The following is a 24,545-nucleotide window of genomic DNA, read 5'->3' on the forward strand; positions in this document are numbered from 1 at the left end:
AAGCCCTCACTCTTGCAAATGCAAGGAAACTAATTCTGCGGAGGTTGAGGAAACTTGGACCATGGATCCTTCTCCAGTTGAGCCTCTGATAAGTCTGCAGCCCAGCTGACACCTGGATGATAGCCTTCTGAGACTCTGAGCAGAATACCTGGCTAAGCTGTGCCCAAACTCCTGATCTAAAGCAACTGCAATAATAAATCTGTGTTTAAGCAATTAGCATTTGGGGGTCATTCATTACACAGCATAGAAAATTAGTAGAACTATTTAAAAATCATACAAATCATTACAAAAATGATCATCCATTACAAACGCGGGGGAAAGAAATGAACAAGAAATTTTGAAAAGAAATGTAATTATCAATAAATATGTTAAAAGATGCTCAGGTCACAGTTACTCAAGGAAATGCCAATTTTAAAAGTCTGGTATTGTTAAATGTTGGTCAGGGTATGTAGAAAGAGATATTCTGGTGTTACTTTAGAGCTTCCACTTCTAGGAATCTGCCTAGAAAAAATGTGCACATAAGAAAGATATTTTATTTAATCATTCCCCTACTAAGAGACATTTAAAGTGTTTCGGGTTCCTTTTCCATTGAAACACTCCAAACCCTGACTAGGGAATGGGGCAACCTATCAATAGAAAACTCAATATTAAGTTCTTGCATAAAACTCTCTGATAAAGGGCCTATATAAAAGCAGTAGCCAAAGCAGTCAACAATATAATATGAACAGTTTATATAGCCAGTCTCTAAGAGAATAACCTACCAGCCATCTAGTAAGTCAATAAGTAATGTCATCACTGTTATCAGCATATGTTCAATAAAAATGACACAGGCATGAATTTCTGATGCTATAACCACAGCTAACATTTATTGAGAGTTCATTACATGCTAGGGACTGTCCTAAGTGCTTTACATGTATCATTTTATTCAGTCCTCACAATAACCCAGTGAAATATGTAGTCTATTATTTTCATTCTACAAGTGATAAAACTGTGGTTGAGAAAGTTAAATAATTTGCCAAAGGTCACACAGCTAATAAATAGCAGAGCTGGGATCTGAACTCAGACAGTCTGACTCTAGCACCTACACTCTTTACCACTAAGCTACTGTTATTTTATACTTCAGGTAGACTTGTATATAAAATTAAGGTTAATCACCACTGCTCAATTATGATAGAGAGCAATAGTAATTAACAAAAATTTCTATAAAGTTCTCTGAGTTCTGAGAAACAGAAGGTTTGCTATATACTGTATCATAAAACCAATGAAGGGTAGAGCTGACCTCCTCCTTCATAATACAAAGAGAAAGCTACGGAAATGAGACCATATGAAAACGAATACCTAGGTCGCACATGGTGGCTCACGCCTGTAATCTCAACACTTTGGGAGGCCAAGGTGGGTGGATCACGAGGTTAGGAGTTCAAAACCAGCCTTGCCAAGATGGTGAAACCCCGTCTCTACTAAAAACTACAAAAATTAGCCAGGCGTGGTGGCAGGTGCCTGTAATTCCAGCTACTTGGGAGGCTGAGGCAGGAGAATCGCTTGAACCTGGGCGGCAGAGGTTGCAGTAAGCTGAGATCGCACCACTGCACTCCAGCCTGGGCAACAGAGTGACACTCCATCTCAAAAAAAAAAAAAAAAAGAAAATGAACACCTAAATACTCATTCCTTCCACAAATTTTTATTGAGGGTCTACAATGTGCCATGCCCTATACTACAGGGTATTCAAAGGCGAACCAAAAGGACATATGTGAAATTTTCAGAGTTGAAAACAAGTCCTACTATTGTAGGCTTCTCCCTTTGGTCCCCTTTTCAGCTCTGCAAATTCAGCCATCAGCTACGGCCAAAGCTCTCTTCTATTTTTATCTATAGTTACAATCATAGTGATCTTTTGCGAGAGAAACAGTGGATGAGGGAACAGGGAAGAAATGTTTTTAGCCTATGATGGTGCTTTCATAGTTTATGTCCAGAGGACATACAGACATTCAGAGTTTTATCATCAACGTTCTAGTTCAGTATCATAGCCCACCTAACTAAGTATACGAATTAACTTTCAGGACTATCAAATTTCAAGACAGGCCTACAAAATGCAAGGCAATACATATGTGGCACCAGTATGCAAGAGATGAGGATGTTCAAGATGAAGAAAATAGCGTGTTGTCCTTTTAAATATTTTCAAACAATCCATATTAACCATGATAAACAAGAAAACCAAGTTAAAATTATCATACCACTGTTTGACTGGTAAATTAAAAGTAATTTCTTGCCAGTGTCTCTGGGCTTCATAATCACCGAACATAGGCGGTTTTCCAGCACCTAAGATCAAAGGTAAAAAGAGCAAAACAACAATGTACTTTAGCATATCAGTGATTTTTATTTCCTTATGAAAATTGTCTAAAGTAGAGAGGCAGTGTAGGTTACAGAAAGAATACAGGAGTTACCGAAAAAGTCAGAGAGGTAAAGTCTGAATCCTAGCACTGCTGGCACACTCCTGGAGTGACACTGGGCAAATTACTTAATCTCCCTAAACTTCAGCACATTAAAAACAGGATCAATACAACTTCCCTACTGAGGACTACTGGAATAAATAAGATAATGGATATAAAATACCTAGCATAGTGCCTGGCACACAGAAAACATTCAATAAATAGAAGTTATTGTTAACATTACAATCATCCCTCAGTATCTGTGGGGGATTCATTCCAGGACCCCCCACTACCACAGATACCAAACTTCATGGATGCTCATCCCTTATATAATATGCCATAGTATTTGCATGTAACCTCTGCTCATTCTCTTGTATACTTTAAATCATCTTTACATTACTTATAATATCTAACAATGTAAAATGCTACATAAATAGTTGTTATACTGTATTGTTTAGGAGATAATGACAAGGGGGAAAAAATCTACATGTTCAGTACAGGCAAAATCATCCTTTTTTATTTCCTGAATATTTTCAATCTATGGTTGGCTGAATCCACAGATACAGAACCCATGGATACAAAGGGCTGACTGTACTTAATAATAATTATATCAAAGTTTATTTTTACTTCATAAGGCTGTCAACTATACTGCCCAATATGTACCATAAAATAGTAACATGAGTATCTGCATTTTACAAAGGACTTTTTTTTTTTTGACCCAGGCTGGAGTGCGGTGGCACAATCTCGGCTCACTGCAACCTCCACCTCTGGGGTTCAAGCAGTTCTCATGATTCAGCCTCCCAAGTAGCTGATTACAGGCGTGTGCCACCACAACTGCCTAATTTTTGTATTTTTAGTAGAGACTGGTTTCACCATATTGGCCAGGCTGGTCTCAAACTCCTGGCATCAAGTGATCTGCCTGCCTCGACCTCCCAAAGTGCTGGGATTACTGGTGTGAGCCACCATGCCCAGCCATTACAAAGGACTTTTACAATCTATAAATAAGGTCAAGCATAAGGTCAAAAACACTATATGTTACAAAGACATTAATTAGATCAGGCTTTGCTGTCAAGTTGTATAAAAACTGTTGCGTTGTGGTTTGACTATTTTAATTTCAGAATTGCAAATAAGGGATAATGGATTTGTAATAACTAACACTTGATAGTGCTTACTATATGCCAAATACAACAAACCTATGAAATAGGTATTACCTGGCCAGGTGCGGTGGCTCACACCTGTAATCCCAGCACTTTGGGAGGCCAAGGTGGGCGGATCACGAGGTCAGGAGCTCAAGACCAGCCTGACCAAAATGGTGAAACCCTGTCTCTACTAAAAATACAAAAATTAGCGGGGCGTGATGGCGCGCTCCTGTAATCCCAGCTACTCAGGAGGCTGAGGCAGGAGAATCGCTTGAACCCAGGAGGCAGAGGTTGCAGCGAGCCGAGATCACACCACTGTACTCCAGCCTGGACGACAGAGCGACATGCCGTCTCAAAAGAAAAGAAAGAAAGAAAAAAAAAGATATAAAGGTATCTCAATTTAGTAAAGAGTAAACACCCACTCACTATTTAACTAACAGTTGACTACAAAATTGTGAGAAGGCCCAAAGAGATACAGTATAATCACAGCTTTTTTAACTGGCATGTAAGGTAAAAATCACATAGAGTCAGATGTACTAATTAACCCATTAGGAAGGTGTGCCATATTGAAGAATGACATATTATTGCTCACTGAAATCCAATCCAGACTTTCTCCAGTTTTAGAACATTACATGAAGTAAAGCGTTTGTATTTAATTGTCGAATTACACCAATATTCTTTAAACGTATAATCTCTAAGAAGATATTCCCACTATGAGACAATCATGGGAAGTGCAGATTAACTTTTCTATAGCATATATACATTGAGTGATTTGCACAAGAAATTAACCATAGTATACACACATGTGTGTGTGTCTCTGTCTATATCTCTGAAAGAAACATGTCTTATTAAGTTTTATAGACTCAGAATGTAATAGCACCTAGTAGATTCTCAACGCCACCCTCATAGGTTAATGTTAATACAGCAAGGACGTTTAAGTTCAAAAGACTTGAGTTTGTGAGTCCCTGATTTTTCATTACTGATCTGCAACATTAATTTGTAATGGCAGACCAATTAATTTTGCCGAGGCTGCTTTAACACAGTGCCATATATGAGTTCTTCCCCAAAAACATCTTTAAGTTACTATTTGGCATTTTGAAATTCAAAGTTTCTGTTCATGCTTCTTATTCCATATTTTATACATTTTTCTATCAACTCATATCCAACCTTCAAGCATCATCTGAAATCCTGAATCTTCCATGAAACCTTCCTTCATAAATTAAAAACATATTGATCACTAATTATGGATTTCTCATAATACTTATACTTTCAGTTACCACATGTTTTTATCATATGACTATACTATTTCTTAATTGCTACCAAGATAAGAATTTTATATCCTATAGGCAGAGAAACTGATTTTCCAGTGTCCAAAGGAAATATTGCTAGGCATATAGTACATCAAAAGGTTGCTTAATTAAACTGGAGAGGAAGAAAAACCTACAACAATAAAATTTTTTTAAGAAAAGAATTCCCCAAAGAATTAATTGCATTTTTGCACGTGTATTCTTTGGCTGGGGGGTGGGGTGGGGGAAGGGAGGGATGTAAGTTTCTATTTTAAAGAATACAACCATTGAATATGGCTTCTTTGGGGTGGAAAGGAGTTGACTTTTCTTTTTATTTGTTTTGTTTTTGTTTTCAATCCACTGGGATAATAAAAGTATGACAGAATCTTAAGTAATTTCCTATACCTGAAGAAATCCAACTATCTAGATTTTCTGAAATTGCTCTAGACTTTTGGTCAATGTGGAAGAATTTATTACCATTCTCTAACAAATAGAAGAATGGATAATGACTCTCTTTAGGGTTGGGAAACAAGTTCCTATCCAGAGTCTGACCTACTTCAATAAATTCAGCTGACACTGGCTATGAAATTAGTACTTAAGTTTTAAAAACTGCTAAAGTGCCCTTAAAGCAACCCAGAAGGACAACCCAACTGTACCTATGGGAGCTTCACTTGGGAAGGGCAAAAAGGATTCCTTCCACAGTGATTAATTCTACAAATCCATTCACATAAGATTCAGAATTACATAAAGAAAACACACTAATGTATATTTACTCAGCTTCAATCCTGTCTCCTTCTCAGAAAAATGGGCTTAAGCACTACTTAAACATTCATTTTATTAATTGCTGAACTATTCATAATTATGTTTGAATTTTAAAAACAAGTAGTTTTGGCCTGACGCAGTGGCTCATGCCTGTAATGCCAGAACTTTGGGAGGCCGACATGGGTGGATCATGAGGTCAGGAGATCGAGGCCATCCTGGCTAACACGGTGAAACCCCGTCTCTACTAAAAATACAAAAAATTAGCCAAGCGTGGTGGCGGGTGCTTGTAGTCCCAGCTACTCGGGAGACTGAGGCAGGAGAATGGCGTAAACCTGGAGGCGGAGCTCTCAGTGAGCCGAGATCGTACCACCGCACTCCAGCCGGGGCGAGAGAGCGAGACTCCATCTCAAAAAATAAGTAAATAAATAAAATAAAAACAGGTAGTTTTGTTGTTAACAATACCTACTAACTGCCTTTAAATTAAAATTTTAAGCATTTTAGAGACGAGAATTTGGCTAAAATTTTCCATAATAAAATCTTCCTTTTGGCAGGGTGTGGTGGCTCATGTCTATAATCACAGTACTTTGGGAGGCCAAGGCGGGCAGATCACCTGAGGTCAGAAGTTCAAGACCAGCCTGACCAACATGGTGAAACCCCATCTCTACTAAAACTACAAAAAGTAGCGGGGTGTGGTAGCACATGCCTGTAATCCCAGCTACTTGGGAGGCTGAGGCAGAAGAATCAACTGAACCTGGGAGGCAGAGGTTGCAGTGAGCTGAGATCACGCCACTGCAACTCCAGCCTGGGTGACAGAGCAAGACTCTGTCTCAAAAAAAAAAGAAAAAAAAATCATCTTTTTATATATTCCATAGCAATGGATAAGTAGAAAGAAACAAGCAGTTAAACAGAACACAGGCATACTTCAGTAATGACTGATGTGCTACAAAAACCGATTCCCTACAAACACTGATGTGCTACAAAAACTGACTTTCTCTTCAAACAGTCAATGCAGCTTTGGGGAAAAAACGTTATTAAAATAAAATAACTCCCCGGCTCAAGTGTTGCCATTTGCCTTAAAGACACTGGCAACACTTTGGATCAAGTATAGAGGAACTGTGAATCTCTACAAGAAACAGTAAACAATCAATACTAAAATCAAAATTTTTCTACTCCCCATAGATTGTTTAAAAGCAACAAGCAGTATTTATTCAATATTTTTAGTTCTCTGAAAATTAATGTATATAAGCATCTCTAAAAACGTAAGGGATAGAAATTTCAGAAAAAATCAAATTACAATAATTACATAAGCCATTTTCCTAAATAATACATACAGTTCCAAAGGAGGAATAATGCACTGATACTAAGCAAGCTAACCTGAGTTTCCACACTTGAGTGTGAGGGAGTTTTCTGAACATGCAACTCCAAAATACAGCACCTTGGCATATCGAGTATTTTAAGCTAAAGGAATTTGAGGAAGGGCAGGTGCAGGAAGAGCTGACCATCCCCTGAAGCAGATCATAAAATCCTCATGTGAGAGGTCCCCTCCCTATACCCAGAGAAAAGAAGCATCCTTATCTCCAAAGGTGAAAGGATACCCAGAGGAATACTCAACTCCCTATGAATACTTGGAAAGCCTTCCCAAGAAGGATGGATACAAACAAGCCCAGGCTGAAGACTACAATAAACACCTAACTTTTCAATATCCAGATGAATATCCACAAGCATTAAGACCATCCAGAAAAACATGACCTCACCAAAGGAACTTAGTAAGGCACCAGCAACCAATCTCAGAGTGATAGAGGTATGTGACCTTTCAGACACAGCATTCAAAATGACTCTTTCGAAGAAACTCAAAAAATTCAAGATAAAACAGAGAAGGAATTTAGAATCCTATCCTTAACAGAGATGGAAATCATTTTTTAAAATCAAGCAGAAATTCTGGTGCTGAAAAATTCAATTGACATACTGTAGAATGCATCAGAGTCTCTCAACGGCAGAATTGATCAAGCAAAAGAAAGAAGTAGTAAGCTCAAAGGCAGCCTATTTGAAAATACACAGTCAGTGGAAACAAAAGACAAAAAAGAACGACAAGCGAAGCATGCCTAGCAGATCTATAAGACAGCCTCAAATGGACAAATCCCAGAGCTTTTGGCCTTAGCGAGGGAATAGCGAGAGAGAGATCAGGGTAGAAAGTTTATTCCAAGGGATAATAACTGAGAACATTCCAAACCTAGAGAAAGATATCAATAGTCAAGTACAAGAAGGTTATAGAACACCAAGCAGATTTAATGCAAATAAGACTACCTCAAGAGTTTTTAGCAGTCAAACTCCCAAAGGTCAAGGATAAAGAAAAAATCCTAAAGGCAGCAAGAAAAAAGAAACAACATACAATAGGAGTTCCAATACATCTGGCAGCAGACTTCTCAGTAGAAGCCACACAAGCCAGGAGAGAATGGCACAACATATTTGAAGTGCTGAAGGAAAAAAAACTTTTATCCTAGAATAGTATATCCAGCAAAAACACCCTGCAAACATGAAGGAGATATAAAGATTTTCCCAGACAAAAAAAGCTGAGGGATTTCATCAACACTAGGACTATCCTATAAGAAATGCTAAAGGGAGTTCTTCAACCAGAAAGAAAAGAGCATTAATGAGCAATAAGAAATCATTTAAAGGTACAAAACTCACTGGTAATAATAAGTACACTGTCATTAAGGTTTGTAAACTACCCATATCTTGAGTAGAAAGACTAAAAGTTTAACCTATCAAAAATAATAACCATAACTTTTCAAGACATAGACAGAATAAAATATAAATAGAAACAACAAAAAGTTACAAAGCAGGGGAATAAAGTTAAAGTGTAGAGTTTTGGTTAATTTTCTCTTTGCTTATTTGTTAGTTTTTACAATCAGTATTAAGTAATCATTAGCTTAAAATAATGAGTTATAAGATGTTATTTGCCAGCCTGGGGAACATGGCCAAACCCCCATCTCTACAAAAATATAAAAAATTAGCTGGGCGTGGTAGCACGTGCCTATAGTCTCAGCTACTTGGGAGGCTGAAGTGAAAGATAACCTGAGTCTGGCAGGTGGAGGTTCCAGTAAGCCAAGATCACCTCACTTAGGCCAGGCGCAGTGGCTCATGCCTGTAATCCCAGCACTTTGGGAGGCCAAGGCGGGCAGATCACTTCAGGTCAGGAGTTCGAGACCAGCCTGGCCAACATGGTGAAAACTCGTCTCTATTAAAAATACAAAAAAATTAGCCAGGCACGGTGGCATACACCTGTAATCACAGCTACTCTGGAGGCTGAGGCAGAAGAATCGCTTGAACAGTCTGTTGCCTACAAGAAATATACTTCATTTGTAAAGACACACACAGACTGAAAATAAAAGGATGGAAAAAGATATTCCATGCAAATGGAAACCAAAAAAAGCAGGAGTAGCTATACCTGTATTAGACAAAACAGATTTCAAGACAAAAGCTATAAAAAGAGACAAGTCAGGCACAGTGGCTCACACCTCTAATCCCAGTACTTTGGGAGGCCAAGGTGGGCGGATCACCTGAGGTCAAGAGTTTAAGACCAGCCTGGCTAACGTGGCAAAACCTTTTCTTTACTAAAAATACAAAAATTAGCTGGGCATGGTGGTGCGAGCTGTAGTCCCAGCTACTTGGGAGGCTGAGGCAGGAGAATCACTTGAACTCAGGAGGCAGGAGGTCGCAGTGAGCCAAGATCACGCCACTGTACTCCATCCTGGGCAACAGAGCAAGACTCCGTCTCAAAAAAAAAACAAAAAAAGAGAAAGACAAAGAAGGCCATTATATAATGACAAAGGGATCAATTCAGCAAGAGATATAACAATGGTAAATACATATGCATCCAGCACTGGAGCATCTAGATATATAAAACAAATATTATTAGAGCTAAAGAGAAAGTCTCCAATAGGGTAATAGCTGGAGATGTCAACTTCAGCACTGGACAAATCATCCAGACAGAAAATCAATAAAGAAATATCAGACTTAATCTGCAGTGTGAACTAAATGGACCTATCAGATATTTATACAACATTTCATGCAATGGCTAGAGAATATACACATTCTTCTCCTTGGCACACAGATAGACAATATGATAGACCACAAACAAGTCTGAAAAAATTCAAAACATTGATATCATATCAGGTATCCTTTCTAACCACAATGGAATAATACTAGAAATCAATAACAAGAGGAATTTTGGAAACAGTACAAACACATGGAAATTAATCAATATGATCCTGAATGACCAGTGTGCCAATGAAGAAATTAAAAAGAAAAAAATTTCTTGAAACAAATGAAAATGGAAACACAACATACCAAAACCTATGGGATACGTGAAAGCAGTACTAAGAGGAAAGTTTATAGCAATAAGTGCCTATGTCAAAAAAGAGAAAAACTTCAAATAACCTAACGATACATCTTAAAGAACTAGAAAAGCTAGAGCAAAATAAACACAAAATTAGTAGAAGAAATAGTAAAGATCAGAGCAGAAATAAATGGAAATTGAAAGATAAATGAAACAAAAAGTTGGTTTTTGAAAAGATAAACAAAATTGAGACAATTTTAGCCAGACTAGGAAAAAAAGAAAGAAGACTCAAATAAATAAAATCAGAGATTAATGAGGAGACATTACAACCGATACTGCAGAAATTCAAATGATCACCAGAGACTACTATGAGCAATTATATGCCAATAAACTGGAAAGACTAGAAGAAACTGAAAAATTCCTAGACACATACAACCTACCAAGACTGAACCATGAAGAAATCTAAAACCTGAACAGATCAATAACAAGCAATGACATCAAAGCAGTAATTAAAAGTCTCCCAGCAAAGAAAAGCCTAGAACCTGATGGCTTCACTGTTGAATTTCACCAAACATTTAAAGAAAAAGCCTAATATCAGTCCTACTCAAACTATTCTAAAAAATAGAGGAGGGAATACTTCCAAACTCATTCTACGAGCCCAGTATTCCCTAATAAAAAAACCAGAAAAAGGCATATTAAAAAAAGAAAAAAAAAAAAAAAAACTACAAGTCAATATCCCTGATGGACATTGATGCAAAAATCCACAACAAAATACTAGCAAACTGTATTCAACAATACATTAAAAAGATCACTCATCATTACCCCACAGATAAATCCCACAGATGCAAGAATGGTTCAACATATGCAAATCAATCAATGTGGTACATCAAATCAACATAATGAAGGACAAAAACCATATGACCATTTTGATTGATGCTGAAAAAGTATGTGATACAATTCCACATCCCTTCCTGACACAAACCCTCAAAAAACTGAGTTTAGAAAAAACATACCTCAACACAATAAAAGCCATAAATGACAGACCCACAGCTAGTATCATACTGAATGGGGAAAAACTGAAAGCTTTTCCTCTAAGATCTGGAACAAGACAAGAATGCCCACTTTCACAACTGTTATTCAACATAGTGCTGTTAGTCTTAGCTAGCGCAATCAGACAAGAGAAAGAAATAAAGGTCATCCAAACTGGAAAGGAAGAAGTCTAATCATCCTTGTTTGCAGATGATATAATCTTATATTTGGAAAAACCTAAAAACACCATCAAAAAACTATTAGAACTGTAAAACAAACTCTGTAAAGTTGCAGCATAAAAAATCAACATACAAAAATCAGTAGTATTTCTATACGCCAATGGTGAACAATTTGAAAAAGAAATTTTAAAAATCCCATTTACAATAGCCACAAATAAAATTAAATACCTAGGAATTAACCAAAGAATAAAAGATCAGGCCAAACACAGCGGCTCAAGGCCGGGCGTGGTGGCTCACGCCTGTAATCCCAGCACTTTGGGAGGCCGAGATGGGCAGATCACAAGGTCAGGAGTTCAAGACCAGCCTGGCAAACATGGTGAAATCCTGCTTCTACTAAAAAAAATAATAATAATAATACAAAAATCTGTTGGGTGTGGTGGCATGCGCCTGTAATCCCAGCTACTCAGGAGACTGAGGCAGGAGAATTACTTTAACCTGGGAGGTGGAGGTTGCCGTGAGCCAAGATCATGCCATTGTACTCCAGCCTGGGTGACAGAGCGAGACTCCATCTCAGGAAAAAAAAAAAAAAAAAAGAAGAAGAAGTAAAAGATCTTAACAAAAAACTATAGAACACTGATGAAAGAAATTCCAAAAAATGGGAAAATAGTCCATGTTCATGGATTGGAAGAATCAATATCATTAAAATGTCCATTCTACCCAAAGCAATCTACAGACTCAATGCAATCTCCATCAAACTACCAATGACATTCTTCACAGAAATAGAAAAAATAATCCTAAAATTTATATGGAACCACAGAAGATCCCAAATAGTCAAAACTATCCTAAGCAAAAAGAACAAAACTGGAGGAATTATAATATACTGACTTCAATTTTACTACAGAGCTATAGTAACCAAAACAGCATGGTACTGGCATAAAAACAGATACCTAGACCATGGAACAGAATGGAGAACCCAGAAACAAATACACACATCTACAGTGAACTCATTTTTGACAGAGGTGCCAAGAACATACAATGGGGAAAAGAGAGTGTCTTTGGGGATAAATTGGATTATCTATATGCAGAAAATGAAACTAAACCCCTATCTCTCATCATATACAAAAATCAAATCAAAATCGATTAAAGACTTAAATATAAGACCTCACACTATGAAACTAGTACAAGAAAACATTGGGGAAACTCTCTAGGACATTGGTCTGGGCAAAAATTTCTTGAGTAATACCCTATGAGCACAAGCAACCAAAGCAAAAATGGGCAAATGGGATCCATCAAGTTTAAAAGCTTCTGCACAGCAAAGGAAACAATCAACAAAGACAGAACCCACAGAATGGGAGAAAATATGTGCAAACTACCCATCTGACGAGGGATTAACAACCAGAATATGTAAGGAATTCAAGCAACTCAATAGGAAAAAAAATCAAATAATCCAATTAAAAAATGGGCAAAAGATCTGAATATACATTTTTCAAAAGAAGACATACAAATAACAAACGGGTATATGAAAAGGTGCTCAACATCACTGATCATCAGAGAAATGCAAATCAAAACTACAATGAGACATCATCTCACCCAGGTAAAATGGCTTTTATCCAAAAGACAGGCAATAATGAATGCTGGTGAGGATGTGGAGAAAAGAGAACCCTTGTACACTGTTGGTGGGAATGTAAATTAGTATAACCGCTATAGAGAACAGTATGGAGGTTCCTCAAAAAACTAAAAATAGAACTACCATAACATCCAGCAATCTCACTGCTGGGTATACACCCAGAATAAAGGAAATCCATATATTGAAAAGATATCTCCACTCTCGTGTTTATTGCAGCACCGTTCACAATAGCCAAGATTTGCAAGCAACCTAAGTGTCCATCAGCAGACAAATGAATAAATCAAATGGATTCAGCCATAAAAAAGAATGAGATCCTGTCACTTGCAACAACATAGGTGGAACTGGAGGTCATGATGTTAAGTGAAACAAGCCAGGCACAGAAAGACAAACTTTCAATGTTCTCACTTATTTGTGGGAGCTAAAAATTGAAACAATTGAACTCTTGGAGATGAAGAACACAATTATGGTTACCAGAGGCTGAGAAGGATGGGTGGGGTGGGGAAGATTAATGGGTACAAAAATATAATTACACGGAATGAATAAGATCTAGTATTTGATAGCTCAACAGGGTGATTGCAGTCAATAATTTATTGTACCATTTTAAAATAACTAAAAGTATAAATGGAATGTTTATAATACAAATAAACAATAAATGCTTGAGGTAATGAATACCTCATTTACCCTAATGTGATTATTACACATTGTATGCTTGTATCAAAATATTTCATGTTAGCCAGGTGCAGTGGTATGTGCCTATAGTCCTGGCTACCTGTAAGACTGAGGTAGGAGGATCACTTGAGCCCAGGGGGTCAAGGCTGCAGTGAGCCATGATGGCACCACTGTACTCCAGCCTGGGTGACATAGTGAGACACTGTATCTAAAAAGTAAAATAATGGCCAGGATGGTGGCTCATGCCTGTAATCTTAGCACTTTGGGAGGCCAAGGTAGGCAGATCGCCAGGAGTTCAAGACCAGCCTGGCCAACATGGTGAAACCCCATCTCTACTAAAAATACAAAAAAATTAGCAGGGCATGGTGATGGGCACCTGTAATCCCAGCTACTCAGGAGGCTGAGGCAGGAGAATCACTTGAACCCAGAGGCAGAGGCTGCAGTGAGCTAAGATTTCACAACTATACTCCAGCCTATGTTGGAGCACAGGACAACGGAGTGAGACTCTGTCTCAAAAAAATAAAAATAGGCTGGGCATGGTGGCTCATGCCTGTAATCCCTGCACTTTGGGAGGGCGAGGCGGGTGGATCTCCTGAGGTCAGGAGTTTGAGACCAGCCTGGCCAACCTGGTGAAACCCCGACTGCTAAAAATACAAAAAACTAGCCAGGCATGGTGGCACACACCTGTAATCCTAGCTACTCAGAAGGCTGAGGCAGGAGAATCGCTTGAATTCGGGAGGCGGAGTTGCAGTGAGCCGAGATCGTACCACTGCACTCCAGTCTGGGTGACAGAGCAAGACTCTGTCGCAAAAAAATAATAATAAATAATAAATAATCAGCTGGGCGCTGAGGTGGGCAGATCACTTGAAGTCAGGAGTTCAAGACCAGTCTGGTCAACATGGTGAAACCCCCATCTCTACTAAAAATACAAAAATTAGGTTGGCATGGTGGAGCATGCCTGTAGTCCCAGCTACCTGGGAGGCTGAGGCAAAAGAATTGCTTGAACCTGGGAGGCAGAGATTGCAGTAAGTCGAGATGGTACCACTGCACTCCAGTCTGGGTGACACAGCGAGACTCCATTTCAAAAAATAATAATAAAATTTAAAATTTAAAATAATAAAAATATAAATAAATAATTTTTTTAAAAATCTCATGTGACCCATGAATATGTACATCTACTATGCACCCATAAAAATTAAAAGCAAAAAACTTTTAAAAAAACAACAAAAAAAAATTATGAGCTGGGAGCAGTGGTACAAGCTGAGAGATTTTACAATATATAAAAATGATGCATTTCTAGTGGGAGGCTAGGTGGGAGGACCACTTGAGGCCAGAAGCCCAAGATTATAGTGCCTGATGATCACGCCATGTAAATAGTCACTCTACTGCAGCTTGGACAACACAGTGAAAACCCACCTCTTAAAAACAAAACAATACAAATTAGGATACCACAAACAGTATGTTAATCAACAGAAGGAAAACTATCTCAGCAGAATCACCTATGTTATTCATTAATTCTCCCAACCTCCAATGACACATAAGTTCCTCACACGTGAATGCTAAAAATGTTATATTCTTTATGATGGGGTTGAGTTCTATAATGGAATCCCCTCCCATTCCCTCCCTTTCCCTCCCCTCCTTCTTTTCTTTTCTAACAGGGTCTTGTTCTGTCACCCAGGCTGGAGTCCAATGGTGTGATCACAGCTCACTGCGGCCTTGACCTTCTGGGCTCAAGGGATCCCACCTCAGCCCCCACTATCAGTAGCTGGGACTACAGGCATGCACCACCATGCCCACCTAATTTTTGCTTTTTTGTTTTTTTTTTTTTTTTGAGATGGTCTCACTCTGTCACCCAGGCTGTAGTGCAGTGGCACGATCTCAGTTCACTGCAAGCTCTCCTGCCTTTCTCCTGCCTCAGCTTCCCAAGTAGCTGGGACTACAGGTGCCCGCCACCACGTCTGGCTAATTTTTTGTATTTTTAGTAGAGACAGGCTTTCACCGTGTTAGCCAGGATGGTCTTGATCTCCTGACCTCATGATCCACCTGCCTTGGCCTCCCAAAGGGCTGGGATTACAGGCGTGCGCCACCGCGCCCAGCCAATTTTTGTATTTTTTATAAAGACAAGGTTTCCCCATATTGCTCAAGCTGGACTCAAACTTTTGGGCTCAAGCAATCCACCTGCCTCAGCCTCTCAAAGTGCTGGGATTACAGGTGTGAGCCACTGTGCCCAGCCACCATTTTTCTTAATGTTTAGCATTTTTATTTTCCTTATCTGAAAAATGACAAAAATATATCATAGCCATCTACAAGATGCCTTCAAATAATCTACTAATGTGCAATAACAATATTTTTCTTATATAGTAACCCAAAAGGAATCTGATTCTGTTGATTTTCTTACAGACAACTTAAGAGCAGGGTTTAAAATAAGGAGTTGGAGTCCTGTTTTCTTTTCCAGATGAGAAAAGTGATTGAGTAAACTCAGTTCATGAAAGAAATGTCAGATTAAGTAATATATGTAAGTCACAGGGACAGAGAAGTATCAGATGAATAGTCCCCTCCTCAATTCCCATTAAGCATTTGATTATATAAACCAGCAATACTGAAATAGTATCATTTTAAAATTTGTATTATTTTAGCCTATACTCTGGTTTTAGTTCTTTTCAACTTCACCTTAAAATAAAAAAGAAAATAATGTATGTGTCAAAATTAGGAGACAAAAGAAAAACTGGAAAAAAGATTGCAAACTAAGTAATCACCATGAATTAGTGCCAAAGTCAGAAAAGGGGATGACTTTCCAATGGACCAATTATGGACTAAAAGTAAAACTAATATTATAAGTTACATATTTTATATAACAACTTCTAACTGGACCTTTCCTCAGCCCTTCTTCCCCCACTTCAGCCACCAAACTACTTCCTTTCTTCCGTTCACTAACAAACTTCCTGAAAGTTGCTATGTCCATTTGATAACTACCATTCAGTCCTCAGTTCATTACAGTCTGGCAACCAGGAGGTTCACATGGCCTCCTATAGATCCCTTGTCTATTTTAAATTTTCATCCTCCTTGACATGTCTATAGCTTGACACTGTTGGCCGGTCCTCATTTCGTAGAGTTCTCTGGTTTCTTGGCTTCTAGAAAAACAAACTCTCCAGATGCTAAGCCTGCTACACAGTTTCTTCTCAGTCTCCTTTAATCATTCCCCCTTCTCTCTGGAGATGATCAGTGGTTAAATCTTTTTTCTTCTTGCACAAAAGTTGTTTTTGTTGAGGGGCAAAAGCAACTCCCATACCTGTTGCTTTTGCCCCTCAACCCCTGGCTTCAACCATCATGTCTATTAACCCTCTGTAAACACTAGAATAACTTATGGAGCTTTTAAAAATACAGATGGCACTTCAGTTTCCAGCAATATGACAGACAAAGGGTCCAAAAACATCTCCAGTAAAAATTCCAGTTAACATTCAATAGAAAACATATATAATATGTTTTATATACGATGTTTTATATATAATGCATGATTTATATTTGTTTTTACATAATAATATAGTATTACATATCCTACTTTTATAAATATATAATTTTAATACATGGCTGAACTAGCAGTAACATGAAAGAATTCCTTAGAGGCCCCAGAAACAACAACAAAGTGTAGATTCAGAGAAGTAAGCATTTACCTTGTGGGTATACAATGATCTCTGGTGGTCAACAGCCTGGCTACCAGGAGCCCTATGCAATCAGTAAGGAGGCAAAGCCTGGGACCTGAACAGGTAGGAATTCAAGGTCAGAGAACCCTCTACTAAAAAGCAATGCCTTTAGGGAGATAGTGAAGATAGTACTCATCTTGGCCTTGGCTCCCAGTAGTACAGGAAAAAAGAAAAACAGTCCTTAGAAAATTCCTGACCTTGGCCGGGCGCGGTGGCTCAAGCCTGTAATCCCAGCACTTTGGGACGCCGAGACGGGCGGATCACGAGGTCAGGAGATCGAGACCATCCTGGCTAACCCGGTGAAACCCCGTCTCTACTAAAACACTAGCCGGGCGAGGTGGCGGGCGCCTGTAGTCCCAGCTACTCGAGAGGCTGAGGCAGGAGAATGGCGTAAACCCGGGAGGCGGAGCTTGCAGTGAGCTGAGATCGGGCCACTGCACTCCAGCCTGGGCGACAGAGTCTCAAAAAAAAAAACTAAAAAAAAAAAAAAGAAAATTACTGACCTTATGCCTGCATTCGCCCAGGTTGGGGCCTGAATTCACACCAAGCACATGACCCAAAGAAACCTTAAGTTGCTAATTTAGTTTGATTTTTGTTAATAGTGCCCCAGGTGCCTACCGGGAAGCAATATAAACCCTGCGTGGAAAAATGCACAGAAAACTCAAGCCTCAAAGAATTACCACAGATAAGTTCCAAATTACATAAACTCACAATTTTATTAAAAATCACCAACCTATGAAGAAACAAAATACCATGAGCTAGAGTCAGGAGAAACAAAAAACTATGAAATCAGAATGCAGATATTAGAATTTTTAGATAAGGAACATAAAATAAGCATGGTTCAACTACTTAACAATACAAAAGAAGACCTTGAAAGTATGCTGAAGGAACAAGAGACTATCAGAAATGATCAAGACCTAAAAAGGAACCAAAGAGAACTTCTGGAAATAAAAAACATAATAACTGAAACCTTGACACTCAATGGGGAGTTTAAAAAAAAAAAAAAGATTAAGCACAGCTAAAAAGTAATGAACAGGAAAGCAAATTTGATGATTATAAAGGAAGCACTGTGATGAAACCCTGAGATGGAAAATACAAGAGATTATGAAACACAGAAGACAGAATGAAAAGACCCAACACAGAGAACCCCAACAAGAGTTGTACAAGAATAAAAATGAGGAAGATACAATATTTGAAGAGATAACTGAGAACTATAAAGTCAATGAGGGGAAGAGATTATTGTCTATTTTATTCTTTGCTGCATCACCAGCGCTTGGCACATAGTGAATGGCCTATACATATCCGTGGAATTAATAACCAAAGATCCAACATATATCTTTTTTTTTTTTTTTTTTTGAGACGGAGTCTCGCTCTGTCGCCCAGGCTGGAGTGCAATGGCCGGTTCTCAGGTCACTGCAAGCTCCGCCTCCCGGGTTCACGCCATTCTCCTGCCTCAGCCTCCCGAGCATCTGGGACTACAGGCGCCCGCCACCTCGCCTGGCTAGTTTTTTTGTATTTTTTAGTAGAGACGGGGTTTCACCGGGTTAGCCAGGATGGTCTCGATCTCCTGACCTCGTGATCCGCCCGTCTCGGCGTCCCAAAGTACTGGGATTACAGGCTTGAGCCACTGCACCCGGCCAGATCCAACATATATCTAATCAGAGTTCTAAAAGGAAGAAAAATAAGAAGACACAGTAGCTGAAAAGTTTCTAGTACAGAAAATACCATTCCTTAGAGACAGAAATCACAGAAAAATCCTAGAATGGCAGATTTTTTAATATTCACTATGATACATCGTAGTGAAACTGCAGCAAGAAAGGCATATTACCTACAAAAGAATAACAATTAAAATGACAGCTGATGTCCAAATATCGACACAAATTTAAAAACAATGATATTTTCAAAATACTAAGAGAAAATAACCATCAAAACAATTCCATACCCAGCAAAATTTTGACTGAAAGCCAAATAAAGGCATTTTCAGACAAAAACTGGGTTTGCCACCAACAGACTCTCACTAAAAAATATCTCCCAAAGGTATACTCCCGGAAGAAAAAAAATGATCTCAAAGAAAGACACAATATGTAAGAAGGAAGGGCGAACAGAAAATGCTAAACACAAGGGTAAAACTAAATAAAAATGCAGGGCGCAGTGGCTCATACCTGTCATCCCAGCACTTTAGGAGGCCAAAGTGGGAGGATCCCCCTTGAGCCCAGGAGTTTGAGCCCAGCTTGGGCAACACAGCAGGACCTTATGTCTACTAAAAATGAAAAAATATATATTTAGCTGGGTGTGATGGCAAGCACCTGTAGGTCCAGCTACTGGGGAGGCTGGAGCAGGAGGATCCTCTGAGCCCAAGAAGTCAAGGCTGCAATGAACTATGGTCACGCCACTGTACTTGAGCTTGGGCAACAGAGTGAGGTCCCATCCCTAAAAATAAATAAATCATAAATAATAAAACAATATTAACTGTACAAAACAAGTCATTAATGCCTTAATTTATAGGATTAAAAATCATGGAAGAAACAAAATCCTAGACAGTAATATTTTAACTTGGGAAGTGAGGATCTGTAACCAGAATTAAAACATTCTAAAGTCTTTGCATTGTTCAAGAGGGTATAAATATTAACTTTAGACTTTGTTAAGTTAAAAATGCAACTGAAAATCTCCAGATTAAGTCCTGAAAGAAGAAAATAAAGTACAGCTTTCAAACCAGTAGAGGAGGGAAACAGCAATTGGGGAGGGAAATTGCTTAGACATATCTAAACATACGGTAAAGAATAAAAGGACAGAAAAAGATATAACAAGCAAAAATCAAACTAAAGAAAACTATTATGGCTATATTAATTTTAGAGGAAACAAACTTTAACAAAAAAGCAATACTGTAAACAAACAGGGAAGCAACAGTGATATGAAATTCAAGTCACACACACACAAAAAATTCTACCTGTAATCCCAGCACTTTGGGAGGCCAAGGCGGTGGATCACCTGAGGTCAGGAGTTCAAGACCAGCCTGGCCAACAAGGTGAAACCCCGTCTCTACTAAAAATGCAAAAATTAGCTGGGTGTGGCAGCACACACCTGTAATCCCAGCTACTAGGGAGGCTGAGGCAGGAGAATCCCTTGAACCCAGGAGGCAGAGGTTGCAGTGAGCTGAGATTGCGCCCTCCAGCCTGGACAACAGAGTGAGATTCCGTCTCAAAAAAAAAAAGAAAAACAATTCTAAATCACCTAGTAATATATAGTAATATAGATACACCACATACACACACAAGTTGACAAAACTACAAAGAGATACTACAGCTCTCTTAATAACTGGTAGATCAATTGGTAAAATATCAGTAAAATATCAGTGATCTTGGCTCACTGCAAGCTCTGCCTTCCAGGTGCAAGCAATTCTTGCACCTCATCCTCCAGAGTAGCTGGGACTACAGGCACCCACCACCACACCCGGCTAATTTTTGTATTTTTAGTAGAGACAGGGTTTCACCATGCTGGCCAGGCTGGTCTCGAACTCCTGACCTCATGTGACCGGCCCACCTCGGTCTCCCAAAGTGCTGGATTGCAGGCGTGAGCCACTGCCCTGCCAAGAACTCTTTAAAGTATGTATTAATACCCCACTTGATAGAAGAGGGTCAAGGAAATTAAATAACTTCCCCAAGATCAGGCAACTAACAGGTGAAAGAGCTAAGATTTGAGCCCAAGTCAACTGCTACATTTAAGTGATTTTACTTCCTCAATATTCCTCGAACTCATTCAGAAGGCACAGAGCAGAGTCATAAGAGCACTGATTTTAGAATTAAATACAACTATATTTGAATCACAGTTGTCATTTATTGGTTGTCTCATTTTCCATTTGTAAATCGAAGATATTACCTGTCTTCAGTGGTTGCAGTAAAAACTACAGAAAATACTTATACTCAAAACACAGTAGTTCTTACAAGTTCTTTCTATAAATCCTTTAAATTCATGCTGAATAACGAAAAACTATATTAAGCCAGAGTATTTGAAAACATCGGGCACAGTGGCTCATGCCTATAATCCCAGTATTTTGGGAGGCTGAGGCAGGAGGATTGCTCAAGCCTAGGAGTTCAAGACCAGCCTAGGCAACATAGTGAGACCTCATCTTTACTAAAAATCAAAACAATTAGCCAGGGAATTAGCCACATTCCTGTGGTCCCAGCTGCTCAAGAAGCTGAGGCAGGAGGATCACTTGAGCCCAAGAGGTCGAGGCTGCAGTGAGCCGAGATCATGCCACTGCACTCCAGCCTGGGCAACACGGGGAGACACTGTCTCAAAAAAAAAAAAAAAAAAAAAAAAAAATTAATTAATTAATTAAATTAAAAAATAAAAATAGCCCAAAAAAGTGGGTTTTGTTTTGTTTTGTTTTGTTTTGAGGCAGAGTCTTGTTCTGTCGCCCAGGCTAAAGTGTAGTGGCATGATCTCAGCTCACTGCAACCTCCATCTCCCAGGCTTAACCTATTCTCGTGCCTCAGCTTCCCCAGCAGCTGGGATTACAGGTGTCCGCCCAGCTAATTTTTGTATTTTTAATAGAGACAGGGTTTTGCCATGTTGCTTAGGCTGGTCTTGAACTCCTGAGCTCAGGCAATCCACCCACCTTACCCTCCCCACAAAAAAATGTTTTAAGAGAAAAGAGAAACTATAGTCTGGTTAAAATATTGGCTGGGCATGGTGGCTCACACCTATAATCCCAGCACTTTGGGAGGCTGGGGCAGGCAGATCACTTGAGCTCAGGAGTTCAAGATCAGCCTGAGCAACATGAAGAAACCCTGTATCGACAAAAAATACAAAAATTAGCCAGGTGTCATGGTGCACGCCTGTAATTCCAGCTACTCAGGAGGCTGAGGCAGCAGAATCGCTGCGCCGAGGAGGCAGAGGTTGCAATGAGCCAACATTGTGCCATTGCACTTTAGCCTGGACTACGAGAGTGAAACCTTGTCTCCACAGAAAAAAAAAGACTTACAAAACATATATATGTGTCTGTGTGCATATACATCCATATGTAAGAGCTACAGGCCAGGCACAGTGGCTCACGCCTGTAATCCCAGTACTTTGGGAGGCCGAGGCAGGCAGATCATGAGGTCAGGAGTTCAAGACCAGTCTGACCAACATGGTGAAACCTTGTCTCTACTAAAAATACAAAAATTAGCTGGGCGTTATGGCGTGCACCTGTAATCCCAGCTACTTAGGAGGCTGAGGCAAGAGAATCACTTGAACCTGAGAGGCAGAGGTTATAATGAGCCAAGATTGCACCACTGCACTCCAGCCTGGGCGACAGAGCTTTTTTTTTTCTGAAAAAAAAAGCTACGATATACACAGACACATATACATTTACTCTCTACATACACATTTACTACACACACACATATATACAGATATTTATACATATGTGTGTCTGTGTATATCCATATATATGTCTGTGTATATATACATTTACTATATACAGACACACAAATATATAGGTATTTTATGCATATATTTGCATATATTGTGCATATATATGCATATCGTATGCATAAAATACCTATATATGCATATATATGCATATCATATGCATAAAATACCTATATGCATATATATGCATATCATATGCATAAAATACCTATATATTTGTGTGTCTGCATATATACACATTTACTATATACACACACATATAAATACATATAAATATCCATATATGTATCTGCGTATATAGTAAATGTATAAGTAGAGAGTAAATGTGTGTCTGTGTGTATATATGTGTTGGTGTATATCATACCTCTTACAACTATTATTATTATTGTCTCATTTTTCTCTTTATCTCTTTTTCCTATGACCGTTTTTCACTAACATAAGTTATTTTTCCACAACCAAATAATTTGCCCAGCTAATTGTATAACCTACTCTCTGGTCACTCTCTCCTCATCCTTTTTGTTCCTATCTTTTATGCAACTCAAATACAATACTTATAATAACCATGCTCTATGACACCAAGTCTGTTGCACAAGTTCCTGCCCCCTATAATACCTTCTCCACTTCATTTGCCTAGAAAATTCTGACTCATCCTTCAAACCTTGAATGCAAACATCTTTCCTGAAGTTTTCTCTAATGCATCCTGATCATTCACTTCTCTATTAACTCTGTACCTCACACATACTTCTACATGATAATTATCACCCTGTGTTGTGACCATTTAACTATTAAAATGTGGGCCCTCTGGCTGGGTGCGGTGGCTTACACCTGTAATCCCAGCACTTTGGGAGGCCGAGGTGGGTGGATCACGAGGTCTGCCTGGCCAGCATTGTGAAACCCCGTCTCTACTAAAAATATAAAAATTAGCTGGGCATGGTCACATGCATCTGTAATCCCGGCTACTCAGGAGGCTGAGGTAGAACTGCTTGAACCCAGAAGGCAGAGGTTACAGTGAGCCGAGATTGCGCCACTGCACTCCAGCCTGGGTGACAGAGTGAGGCTCCGTCTCAAAAAAATAAAACAAAATAAAATGTGGGCCCTCTGAGTACTGGATATTCTCTTTGTATTTTTAGAACCTAACACAGTGCCTGGAACATGAGACGTGCTAAACAGGTACCTGCAGAGTTATATTTAAGCCAATCCAACACACAAGGACCATACTCCATCAGTTCCCCATCCCTCATTCCCAATCTTATTCTTGTCCACTGATCGCTTCCCTTTAATCTAGTAATATGCTTCTCTACCCTAAACAGACTCCACCCCTCCCTTGAAGTGCTAGCTCATTTTCCTCTTCAATGTGTAATACAGAATCATTTCTCAATTTGTCATCTTACCTGTTAGAACACATTTTTGCTTTCTCACATCACAAAGAGCATGCTTCTATTTAGCTCTTATCCATATTCTTTCTATTAGAATTGGACATTTAAATGTATTTTCTCGACCAATCAAAAAGGCCTGAAATTCTTCTCTGTCCTGGTCAGAAAATGATAAACTTTTCTCCAAACAAACACCTGTTTAAAGGAAAATTTCCTTTCCTTTTAAACAATAAAAATGTATTACCTGAATAAGAATTAAGAGACACTGTCCACCGTACTGTTAGTCCTATTAAAACCACTATTGTCATCAAGTACCATTTCTCCATAGTTCTTCAAATTTAGGGAGGGGAAGAAAACACAGCACCAGTGCCAGAGTACTTTTAAAACGTGGTCAATCACTTCTTTTCTTGTTCAGAGAAATGTTATCACTTCTTGAAATGTCATCGATTCTTCGCAATTAGGAGTTTGAGAGGATTTTAATGATGCTTGGTTTCCAAATAGTCAAAAACTGATGATGTCTATGTAGAAGTATCCTAAGGGGAAAAAAGATACCAAGATTTAGCTGAGTACAGTATCTACAACAATGAACCCAGTAAACCAAAT

At 38.9% G+C, this 24,545-nt stretch overlaps 1 protein-coding gene across 1 annotated transcript in view; it reads right to left on the bottom strand.

Moving 5' to 3' along the window:
• Positions 1 to 24,545, bottom strand: part of ALG6 (ALG6 alpha-1,3-glucosyltransferase) — a 65,518-nt gene that overhangs the window by 37,591 nt on the left and 3,382 nt on the right. The window contains exons 2-3 of the mRNA XM_077954823.1: positions 24,187 to 24,475; positions 2,229 to 2,313 (exon numbers count right to left, since the gene is read on the bottom strand). Of these exons, the coding sequence (XP_077810949.1) occupies positions 2,229 to 2,313; positions 24,187 to 24,268 (167 nt within the window). The 5' untranslated portion in view covers positions 24,269 to 24,475. The remainder of the gene's footprint in view (positions 1 to 2,228; positions 2,314 to 24,186; positions 24,476 to 24,545) is intronic.

The sequence above is a fragment of the Macaca mulatta genome, chromosome 1 (assembly GCF_049350105.2).
Source record: "Macaca mulatta isolate MMU2019108-1 chromosome 1, T2T-MMU8v2.0, whole genome shotgun sequence".
Classification (NCBI taxonomy): domain Eukaryota; kingdom Metazoa; phylum Chordata; class Mammalia; order Primates; family Cercopithecidae; genus Macaca; species Macaca mulatta.